Genomic DNA, 12,582 nt, shown 5'->3' with positions numbered 1-12,582 from the left:
ACTAGCCTGCCCCTAAAGTCAAATGGATGATACACATAAAAATTTTCAAACTTTACAGTATGAAATCAAATGATTACACGGCATACCAAATGATATCCATCCACATCAACACGTTTCAATAATGCAGGCAGATCTACTAGTAATAATAATATAATAACAACATTCATGACAAGACAGTAAAGTACTTTCATCAGATTTAGCTTGGTCTCAATTGAAGCCTTTAGCGGTACTTTTTTAACGCTTAGCTGGACCAGTAAATAATCGTTGGAATAACTTGCTGAGATTAATTTCTGAATAGCCATTGCGCGATATGATCTTGTTGACGGTGCCATACAAATTCTTAAAATCGGCTTTAATATTTTGATCTATATCAATAACAAAAGACGTAAAAGTAAATTATCCGATTCAAGACAGTAAGTTATTAACACAAGATTTAATTTCATTTCTGAATATCCTATAATTCCTATAGATTACCTATACGGATCCCCTTTTCAATCTGATCGATATCGAATAAATGTTGATAGTAGAGAATTTGATTGTACAAAGATTTTTCAGAGTACTAATAGTAACATGATCAATTTTAGGCAAGATAAAAAGAGTAAAACTTCGATAACATTTTTATTCAGTAGCATCTTACCGTTAGAGTTAGATGTCCCCTTTCGCATGCAGGACAACGAATAGTACGACCAGAGATAAAATACGGAGCTTGCCGCATTTTATAATCACAAGATGGATCATCACATTGCATCCAATTCTAAAATATTTAATAGCATACACATCAGTTTAATACTGCCTTCTGACATATATCGAATTATAATAGGTTGATAATTACAATCAAACCTGGTAATATGTTTTAATAAATTTTCGGATTTCTGAGACAACTTTATTCTGTATCGTAACAACATTATAGTTGCTGTTGCAATGAGGACATACTAGTCCCGATTGCTTCGTAGTCTGTAAATTATTTTTGATGATAATATCATTGATATAACAACGTAGCAGCAAATAACAAATTGTATTTGGTCCTTACCTTATTATATGCACCGGCAAAATCTTCTGTTACCTTACATTTCGGACAACTAATTTTTAGAGGTTCCACGTTCTGTGACATAGTAGAATTGAAATTAATCATTAATAAGAATTCCCAATTAATCTTAATATTGTAAATTAACCTTAAACTGTTCTTCCAAGCTCATATGCATATCACCAAGCATGGCATCAGATTCATTTTGTTCTGCTGAATAGCTCTTATGTTTGTATTGTGAGCCATCCAAACCTAGCGAAACATAAGAAACTGTTCAGTACAAAGAATCATTTGCAACAGCTACTACAGACTTTTTTAAATTCGTAATATAATACCTAAGCAGTCAGCTATCCGAGCGGAATCTGTACCCTCTATAGGATCACATAGGCGTGAAACAACGGGGTGTATTTGATATGCCAGATAATACTTAAAATCTGCATGAAAGGTACAAATACAACAAGTGTAAATTAAAAATGAAGTTACTATAATTTCACAAATCGCAGGGATAGAATCTGTTCGAATTCGGAATAACTATTGATAATAGCTTAATTTCAAGAATAGAATTCTTAGCACATACCAATCTTAAGGGAATCAGATCTGCGAAATTGGTCAGGATGGAAGGCTCGTTGGGCGACATTTAACTGCGATCCATCCTAAGTTGCAATAGGAGTTAACTGTTGTCATCCAGTAATTATTTTCCATGGATATATACGTGCATAATTTGGTAGCAGCACTTACATCACAAATTACATAAGGAACAGCATCACCAATTTGCACTCTACGATTTTCAGTTTGCATCCATAACGCCACATGAATATGAGGTAAGCTCTTTTTATCAGGGTAATCGTTAGGCGACTTCGACAAAGTCTGTATTGGCAGTAGAGGAATTAAAATTTTAAAGCAAATAGACATTTACCATAGTCAGAATATCTAACTTCCTGTATAATATGAAGACATACTTTTAAAATAACGTATTTATCTATGTCGATGCGACCGGAACGGACGTCGTCTCCAACTAATTATAAAACAAAAACGAAATTTTAAAATTTTCATCAATATTTAGTTTTTACTGGCTAATAAAGTAGAACTTCCAAGATAAACAAACGTTTTAACTTAATTATTATTTCAGGAAGATAGTAATAAATTACCTTCAGTGAGATAGGAATGAATTTTATCGACAATATTCTCACGAGAATCCGAAGATAAAATTTGTGATAGGGCGTAGCTGGAAAAGTTTTAAACTTGTTATAGCAAATGATTTAAATTTATAAATTTTATGTATCCATAGTGTTTACTTTCCAACGTCCTTTGCTAATTGACACCAATCTCTTCTGACTATGTCTAAGCCTTTCAGTTCCTTAACTTCGGAAAGAGTTCCTATAGATAAAAAGTAATGATCAAATGACATCAAATAGCCTATTAGAGAAAAATTTTGATATCGAAAAACAACTTCCTACCGTCTTCATTCTTTTGGATTGCAAGAGCTGCGTACCTTGTAAAATGAAATTATATTAAGTTAATATATCGTTTCGTTATATCTAGCTTTTCGTATAAATATTGTAGTAAATATCGTACTTCTTTTTCTTTAGCAAAAGCATAGATTTGAAGACACCGTCAATGTCTATTTCTAAAAGTCTATGGGATTTGTTAATTTCTGCTTTCACTTTATGACCAAGGTTATAAGCTTCGTCTAAGTTAGTTGAATTGGTATTTATCATGATTGAATCGGTATCACCATAAATAACTTCCAATAACATTTGCTGTAATTCAAAGAAACATGATTTAAGTAATTTTATATGACGAAGGAAATATTCATTATTTAATATGTTTGACTATTATATCTTACATTTTCCACCAATTCTTTAGCTTTAGTTAAAATCTTGGAAAAACAAAAATATCTTTAGCTTTAAAACGCAAGCATGACAAATAAATAATATAGTTTTCTACCTCTCTTCCTTTACTTGTTACCAAAGCGGCTAAAGGTTTTGCATAAAATCTCGAATTCGAAAATCCTAAACAGCCATACAAGCTGCAATATAATAAGCATTAGAGTACGTCTTAATTTAAATTCTAAGTTGTAACAGGCATATGAATGATGTACCTGTTTGCCGTTAATTTCAGAGCTTTTTGGCGAATGTCATACTGCAATACAAGACGATGAATGAGGAATATTAGTCTTAAGTACAGGTGGCCGTACTCCCAAAACGAAATATTTCGGTATTACCAGTAGTAGGCTATACTTACTTGTTTATAGGCCAATTCATCTTTGCAACTTTTCATTAAGCCTTTTACCTTTATAATTTTAATTGTACATAAGATGTTAACAGCAGCTTAACTATCAGCCAAAATAAGATATGCTGTACAAATACCTCTCTTCGTCGCTCTACAAGTCCTTTCAGGATTAGCGGAAGAACACCAGGCTCTAAGTCTGGACTAGGATATTCACATTCCAACTCCTATAGCAAGTATCGATCATGATAATCATTCGACCTCATTTATGTAGCTACAACGAAATCTTTTGACATTAAAAGTGACAGAAATGTAGGCATACGTTATCATTGTTCTCATCCGCTGCAAGATGATGACGATCAACTGTAGTGAGGCATATGTTAAATTCTTGAATGATCGTCGGATACAGACTGTTAAAATCCAGCAGCAAAATATATTTGTCATAGAAGCCTAGGAAAAGCAAAGTAAGTAATATTCATCAATGAAATCATGAGGGACATAATTTAGTTATACCACTAAGAACAACTCGCGTTATACCTTTTTTTGGTTCAAGAACTAAACCACCGGAATACGCCGGCTTTTTACGCCTATTATTAGATTTTGCCGCATCATCGTGGTCTTCAAATTCTTCATTAAACTGATATTTTCAAGTTTGTAACATACAATTATTATCAATATTGCATAAAAAGTTAAATTCGTATAGAGCCCAAACCTGTTGCTTCTTTTTAAAACTTTTATCAGGACAAACGAAATCTCTATAGTAATAAAATTATAACACTTAGAAAATTTGTACTATTTAAATATTCAGCAATTCTTTAAATCTTTACTTTTCAGAAAATGCGTGCAGGAGTAAAAATTCATTTCTCTCCGATCTTCCACCAAGGAGAGTTCGTGATAGTACATTTCCAACAATGTTGGTAATTTGTAAGGCTAAGGGTAACGCCTGTCCGTTAAAAAGTAAATAAGAAAATTCCTTGAGCTGAAAATTGATCGCCATAATTGACCTTAAATTTCTAAGATGCTTACGTTCAACTCATACACAATCCGCAAGGCAAAGGTTGCATCCATCTATTATGAGTTTGATATAATTTAAGTAAAGAAATATGATATTCATATACTATTATCACAGTGTGATATTTTATTACTTACGAAAGTATGGTTTACTAGAGCGAATAGATCACCAACAGAGCTAAAAATATTTTAAAAGTTTGCAAAGAAATTAGTGAATACTATTAACTGATTTAAATTTTTGAAACCCATAAACACCGTACTTAAATTTATCTGCAATCTCATCTTGGTTAATATCGAATCTTTTCGCTTTCAGAACGTATGATGTGAGTTCTGCAAAGATATGTAATTGAAATAATTATATAAGCATTTCTATCAAAGACTAGGCAAGACCTAAGGTTCACAGTTTTACACATTACCTGTAAGATCATAACTTTTAACTCGAATTAATTCCTTAGCGGATGTTTTGGCATCACAAATTAATCGACCACAACAAGCGGAACGGTCTGCAAATCCGAAACCACCGACGGTAGACTGTAATCATAAAGATTAAATGGAAATGACAGCGATTTACGAAGGTGAATAATAAATGCAAATGTGATACTAATATCATATCAGACTAAAATACAGCTGTGAGGATAAACGGAATGCGCCATTAAATGTGTGCGCATCGAGACTAACAGATAATTTAGGCATGGCATGTCTTTTAATTCTTCCAATTCGCGACCATAACGACACCTAAGATAAGGACATTCCCATTAGATTGCATAAGAACAAAAAGGTAGTATGTGCCAGACATAAGCGATAGGTATCTTACTTTACACGTATTCATTCTATGAAGGATAACATCGATATCAAATCCACATATATTATGTCCCTGAGAATTGGATAAAAGGCACATTCACTTCAATGTAGGTATAAAGAACGATGGCAAGATACAAGTTAGCTTACCACGATGATATCAGGGTCGATTTGTTGTACTTTAGCGAGCCAAAAACTTAATAATGCTCTTTCCGTGGATGAGATTTCAAGATTTATATTCTACTCGATTAAAATTGCAGATTAATCGCGCCAGTTTTGATGAGCGTAAAATTGTTTAATAAAAATGTATGATTGTAAAACATGACATAAACCTTTTGTTTCATAAAATCGCGAAAACCCATCGGGATGTTATGATCGACGAGATTTCTAATAACTAGAAATAAAAAATGTAGCCTTTTCAATTAAGCTAATGTAATCTTATTTTATCTTGCAATACATAAAATGGTATTTTAGCAAGTAAAACTAGATGATAGTCAATCAACATCTTTCTACGTACCTACGAAGTGACCCTCGAATAAAGATTTTGGGGGTGGTTTATCAAAGTAAAATGATTGGTGTGTTACAGCAGCGATCGCTACAATCTGGGGTACATTAATTTTAAATTCATTGCAGAGATAAAATTATGATCAGAAATTAGTACACACGGAATAATTGGTAGGAGGATTAGCACTTAAAAAGCAATATCAAACTTTTAACCTCATTTTCATGAGTCTTAGGGTTAATGATCGTTTTCATACTGAAACTTAGGATAGTCTGTATAGATTTTAGGTAAGATATAAATTTAATTCAAAGCAGTATATGGTAGCAGAATTATGTAAAAATATTAAAAAAATTAAATATTGACATTAGCAAGAAAAGTACCATTTTAGGCAGTTCATTCCCTTGTAAGACTTTAATAGTTTCAGGGTCATCAACACAAATCTGCAAATGTGATTACATACATGTCAACATACAGTCATTTTCAGATATATAAGTATAGTGCCAAAATTTTGTATACGCGTATACGTACCTCAGATCTGCAGTAGCTAACTTTTTGTGATGGAAATTCTATTGCATTGAATTAATTATACATTAATAATTGCATATGTTATGTACTAATTGACCAATATACTAGAAACTAACGTGGGTTTCTGATTCTAAGCCAGTTGGGGCCCATAATTTTGTTATGTAGTAAAAACGACTCCAAACTATGAATCAAAGATAAAGTTGGCCAGAACATAAATATTTTGATTCCATCTTAGAACACTCAATATATAGCTGACCTCGACGTGTTGGTTCCAAATACATGACTGAATGTCTGCCCTTGCATATCACTTTTTATTTGCGGTAAAGCAGCCTGAATTGAAAGGAAAATATGAATGCACGTTATTCCGAAATATTTTCATCTAAATACATGTTTAAAATGTACTTATTGTCTATAAAGCTTACACTATATTTAACGTGCAAATATTCCGATTCAACAGGCACATCTTTCAATTCAAAAGCATATCGCTTTTTAGTTACCTATATAGTATTGATATGTCAACGATTAATGTACAGTAACACACATAATTATAAAATATGTAATTTAGCATATTTTGTTTCGTAAAGTATTATAATTTGTTTTTACTATGATCTTACTCTGCTTCGGAACGTCATTATTTTGTTCTTATTACAAATTTCACTAAATTCCTATTTAGATCAACCAAATCGTCTTACAAAATTCATTAAAATTTGACACATTTAATATATTTATAGAAGTACCTCGTACACATCTTTCATAGTAACTTCAATTCCCGAGTCTGAACCGTCCGTGTCTAAACGCTACACATGATATAAATTCACGTTATTTTTATTTCATAGACGCATAAATAACTACTTCAGTCTCATGAGCGTCATTTGGACATTTCCTAATAACACTTACGGTTTTTCTTGGTAAGATGTAAATATCGCGTTCTATATTTTTCACAATTAGGCAGCAACTATATCCGAGTGAAAATTATCTCATTACATTTTAAATAAAAGTCATTAGGCCAATCAATGTATTACCTAGCATATGCATTTTCTTTAGTTTTGACTTTACCAAACAGATAAATAATCCCTACGGTAGATAAAATTATAAGTAACAATATAACGAACTATCTATCTCAATGTTTAATCCTACCTTTCTGAAGACTTGGGTCTTCGTAAGCATCAAACCAAAAGAAGTCGATATATTTTTCACCTGCAACAAATTTGATATTATATTGCCAGTGCTAGACATTAACGTTATCTTAAAAAGTTTAGAATAGCAATGTTGCGCAACCGACCGTCTATCTCATCAACTGGTATAGTGGGTGTTGTAGTAGCCATACTATCGACTTTCTGTAAATTTGAATTAATATTCGACTAATTAGTGACACTATATTATGACTAAGAAGATAATTATCAAAATACTCGTAAGTGTTGGTACAGTGTACCTGAAAATCGGAATTATGTAGCGTCTCGTCTGTCATTAATTCCAGATCGTGATTCGAAATAAAGTCCGACCTGTTACGACCCAACGTAAATATATTTAGTTTTATTTTACAGGATCAGTCGTAAAATAGCTAGGGTAGCAGTGAATGTAGCTTACGATGTAGAAAGATGACGCAATCGGTCATTTTTGACTGCATTTACATTTTCCTCCTCAGGATTAACCGTATCTGTATTCTCACAATCTGGGAAGGCTGTTTAATCAAATTTGTTAAATGTAACATTTTAGGGCTTAATTTAATTCAATAGCGTTTTGTGTATAAAATAACCGATACCGATGGCATTTTTAGTTATAACTTACCATCAATGTCATTCATTACAATGTCTAAGTCATCATTGCTAGTAAAATGGTCAGATTCCTATATAAAAAGTTGTGTTTTGTTGGTCAGAACAAAAACCGTATGTTGCTCTAAAGTAGTAACCTATCGTCTTAACTAAGAATCACATACCTTCACAGCAGGAATGTAATTTTCGGTATGAGAATCAATTTCTTGTTTAATAGAAGAATCCGGAAGCCTTAGGATATAATATTTGCAGCATAAGGAGAAACCGTGGTTACGTTGTTGTGATGTCATAATAGATTGCAATGTATTAGATTGACATTTCAGTACTCACGACGGTTCACGATATATGCCTGGTTCTTTTTTTATTACAGGAAGGCTACTTGCTGTATAAGCCTCCGTTAGATTCCTATCGATCCGGCTGTTTTTGAATGCTATTATCATCATAATACAATTCCAGAAAAATAAAGTTTTATTGCATGCTATTCATTGATTTATACAAAATGAGAATATTACAGAAACTAATCGAATAATATCGTTTGAGTAATTAGTAAGTAACATTAAAGAAACTTTATCTTTTTACTTAGTGATGTAAATACTGTAGTTGCGCCAGAAAAATTATCCAGACCTGATATGTTCAAATGACTTGTATACCTACATGAAATATTGTCAACGCGTGTGACTTTCGATTTCTCCGGTTGAATATCAATTGGCTCACGGACATATAATCGCCTTTTCATAGCCTAAACGAAGCATATGTTCAGATTTATTATTAAAACTTTTGGAACTAATGTAACTGACGATCGCGTTAAGTAGCTGTTGCAAGATATTATATGACATACAGCTCCGGTAAGTTGTTTTTGATTTCTAGGATTAGATGGTGTTCTGTAATTGGATTGTAGACAGTAATTGGTCAAGTAGAATAATTAATATCGAAATTTAATAGAACGGATATTTCTGGTTAAAATATTTTACCGATCAGACTTATTCGCATTTGGTACAGGGTCTTTTTTCTAAAAGTAGAGATTAAAATCGAGAATAGGGTTAGTGTTCATGACAGCATGTAGGCCAGGGCTGGAAGACGTCAAGAAGAATATATTCGATAACATTTTTTTACCTCTATTTCTTGTAAAATATCATCCAACAGGTCATCGTTTTCTAACTTTACGTTCTTGTTATTCTAGAAGAACACATAAACATAAGATACGGTGTTAGCATAGCCAGAACATAAAAAAAACAGTGGATCACTAAAATTCAAAGACTCTGCTTTACCTGAGTCTTCTTGCTACTTGCTAGAAACATGCTTTGGATTGGTTTCATTACCTGAAGTTACAAAAAATTTTTGATATAACGCCCAATATGAATTTGGATAGAAACTAGAGAAAAGGTACATAACTTCTTTTCGACTACGGTCAGTTCAGAAAGTACAGTTACAGTACTACATAAAACGGAATTTCCGTGTCACACTTTGTGTCGTGCACTTAAAGTAACTCTGATTAACACACGTACATACATGTACAAGTAATGTTATAGGTTATTCTCATTCCTTCAAAGATACTACGGTATTATGCTCATAATCATTCGAAAACGTTATATCTTATCTATAAAGTCTTAAATAATTTGGATATTACTACTGTAGCACATAACTTATAACTAAGATTGTTACATCATATATTTTTCAATATTCACAACCCAGGCGAGTCGTTCAGTGACAACTTCTAATAGCATTTACAGACCATTATTTACGTATAGGTTTAGAATTTGTAAACAATAAATCAGTAGTAGATGCTATAACATTGCTACCGATGTAACGGAGTAAATATTTTACCAATTTTTTTTGCTTTTTTGCAGATGGATGGCCAAAATTGTCACGTTTCTGCTTATTGCCTAAAATCAAAAAATTAGATTATGACTAAATCACGAATAAGCATGTACATGGTGTAACACAAATCATATTATAATAAAAAGATTGGATGATTTTTATTATCAATATCATATTAATATCACAGGTTATTATAACTATTACATTAATGTTTATGATGACAACACTCATGTAGGCTCAACCTAATTATGCAACAATGAATCGGTGCACGGAGTAAATAGATATCGCTCAAATATGCTACCTCCGCTATATTTATTAGCTGAATCCATTTCGGTATCTTCTTGATCAAAGTCATCGTCGAAAACTTCTCTTCCATGGTCAGCATAGCCAGTGCCATCTGCATTGCAATGACATATACACATAAATCAGTAAAGTAGCAAAACGAAATGACAGTATACTACGATAGTAAAAGCTGTAAAGAAGATGTAACATTATCTCATGTAAATGCTCACGCCTGCAGTAACATTATAACCGAGACTCTAATTAAATAATAATAGAATGCCTGTTAATATACTGTTTAAAGTTATAATTGCGCTGTCAAGTACAAATCAAGTAAAGCTTATTATAGAGTCATGGCGGAATCCCATTTGTTAATACAATAATCGAACAAAATATATCTATTAAAAATGATAGATTAGTTCGCATAGGTTTGTACACATGCTCCGGGTATCACTGATCACTAAATCTGGACAGCAATTATGACGTTGTGATATTGATTGTAGCATGAAAAAGAGAAAAACAAGACATCATAGTGTATCTTCTACATATAATGTACAGTAGTCTGCGTAAATGGTTAATGAAAAATACTATCTGATTTTCTTTCTCCTATGACATGAGCTTTACAATAGAAATTTAATTTTTACGCTTTCCAGCATTAGCTTTTTTACCATCATCAACAATCCATTCATCTTCTTGTCTTGAAGTTACAATTCGTGAGTATTCTACTTCATCAACTTCTTCATAGATGTTTGAATGTTTCTCCAACTACGATCGCATTAAAATTTACAATAAGCATTAACAACCATACCTTTAAAATTTAGTAAATTAAGCTACTTCTATCCTGGATATCGGAGTAATTGGTATACAAAATGTTCATTTACACAGTTGGTAGATAACGTCACACTGTACTAGCTGACATCAAATCTGTTAATTTAACACTATTGGATGGTACATTAACCTACGATAATAAAAATAGTTAACTTTGACATTTTTAACGCAACTAGACCCTACTAATAATGAAAGCATTCCCATTGCTGTAATTACGCCGGTAATATAATAAACCATGATGACTTCGGTCAATTCACTTGAATTCACTTGAAATTAATTTTACTTTATGTAACTGTTAGGTGAGTGCTAGGCTATAATTTAACCGAATTTTGTACCTATACATAAGGGTGATGAGAAATGCAGGTAGAGTATTCAAGTCGAATATAAGCTATTGAGGGTATATTTAAAGGCATCAAGTCTTTTACATGCTGATCTATTCTTATTTTATATAGTATATCGGCATACATTGCTGTACTATCATTGTAATTTGGCTCGTATAATGCGATTTTGTTCATTTACCAATAAGTTCACTGTTGGATTCAAGCCATTGATAAGATTTTATTCAACATTCTACAGTACTTGCCAAATACTAATCATGCTCCGTTTTACAAGTCGATCGGCCAACTATATGGTGAGAGTATGTAATGTTGGAGTGGTGTATAGAGGTACTGGATATCAATGATGCTCTTTTGATCTTTAGACTAAACATTTACTTGATGTACATGAGGTATTTCTAATATCAATGTTGATTTGTTGTTATCGTATTGGATTATAAGGATATTATAAACTTACTTGGTATTTATAACGTCCACCATCTTCTTTGGCTTTCCTAAATTATAATAGAACATGTGTAATATCAATAGCTGTTGTAGGTTCAATCAACAACTTTTATTGAAAGTAAATATACATTAATGTAAAACATCAATTTTCTTAAATTAGCTCGTCAATAGAGTTCATTAGATAGCGATTTGTTGGCAACATGATGTTATCGAGAGCATGTTAAAGTTGTGCTAGGTGGGAACATCGTTACAGCGATTCGACGAACACGCATACGTACAATCATGGAGCACTAAATACTTATGCCCCTCAATATGAGGGCATATTTAGTAGTCCATAGTGCTATACACAGCTGCTCAACATCAACGTCAGGTTGAAAGGCTTAATGTATAAGCTGATAGCAGAGCTTCTATTCAGTTGTTATCCGAGAAGTTCTGATCGCAGGATAATGGAAATCATGAACAAGGGTAAGGATAAAATGCAAGGCTAGCTTAAATTAGATTGTCAGTGGAATTTATTGGACATTTGATTGATAACATAATGACATCGAATGCCAATTCTACGTCCAGTAGGCACAGAACGTAACCATTTGACAAGTGCACCTTTGTAGCTGCTTTGCATCATGGTAAGATTGCAAAAATCTACTACATAACGCTGGCTACAAAGCTTCCATTTAGGTCTGCATGGCAATGTTGATTCAATGTATGATCCAAGAAGCTTAACTGGTTGCGGGACATAAATTATATGCAAATATCAAAATAAAATTGTAGTCATGATACAAGCTAGGTTGAATTTAATCGTTGCAGAGCTCCTTTGATATTTGACTGGCAATAGGATGCCAGCCAGTGTGGCAGTTTATCGCCAGTGTGAACCGAATATTGCCATGGCAATTGGACGAGTCCGCTTGACTACGCTAGAGACCCAAGAGTGACTCTCAGGTCTGGAGTATGCAGCTGCTCAACATGATCGTAAGATGGCAAAAATTTCAATGAATCACGTTGACAACAGAGTTTCTATTC

At 32.8% G+C, this 12,582-nt stretch overlaps 1 protein-coding gene across 1 annotated transcript; it reads right to left on the bottom strand.

Moving 5' to 3' along the window:
- Nucleotides 1-234: 234 nt before the first annotated feature.
- On the bottom strand, nt 235-10,101 carry TRIADDRAFT_49541 (uncharacterized protein; the record flags this gene model as incomplete). Its single annotated transcript, XM_002107558.1, has 48 exons — nt 235-365; nt 475-559; nt 638-754; nt 841-954; nt 1,031-1,102; nt 1,173-1,276; nt 1,360-1,458; nt 1,602-1,677; nt 1,763-1,891; nt 1,984-2,039; nt 2,173-2,249; nt 2,320-2,401; nt 2,482-2,516; nt 2,600-2,784; nt 2,871-2,903; nt 2,972-3,053; nt 3,126-3,220; nt 3,394-3,480; nt 3,576-3,703; nt 3,791-3,890; nt 3,966-4,008; nt 4,081-4,196; nt 4,280-4,321; nt 4,439-4,442; nt 4,525-4,594; nt 4,681-4,795; nt 4,943-4,999; nt 5,079-5,138; nt 5,213-5,302; nt 5,395-5,456; nt 5,580-5,664; nt 5,780-5,836; nt 6,093-6,130; nt 6,206-6,270; nt 6,346-6,419; nt 6,512-6,586; nt 6,704-6,754; nt 6,827-6,886; nt 6,987-7,044; nt 7,112-7,163; nt 7,227-7,317; nt 8,026-8,092; nt 8,700-8,701; nt 8,975-9,037; nt 9,130-9,180; nt 9,292-9,295; nt 9,524-9,575; nt 9,981-10,101. 48 exons carry the CDS (start codon nt 10,099-10,101, stop codon nt 235-237), a joined length of 3,612 nt encoding a protein of 1,203 aa, XP_002107594.1.
- Between the last annotated feature and the right edge of the window lie 2,481 nt (nt 10,102-12,582).

This window comes from Trichoplax adhaerens, genomic scaffold (genome assembly GCF_000150275.1).
Source record: "Trichoplax adhaerens TRIADscaffold_1 genomic scaffold, whole genome shotgun sequence".
In the NCBI taxonomy this organism is placed as follows: Eukaryota; Metazoa; Placozoa; class Uniplacotomia; order Trichoplacea; family Trichoplacidae; genus Trichoplax; species Trichoplax adhaerens.
This window is presented reverse-complemented; position numbering and strand designations above follow the sequence as displayed.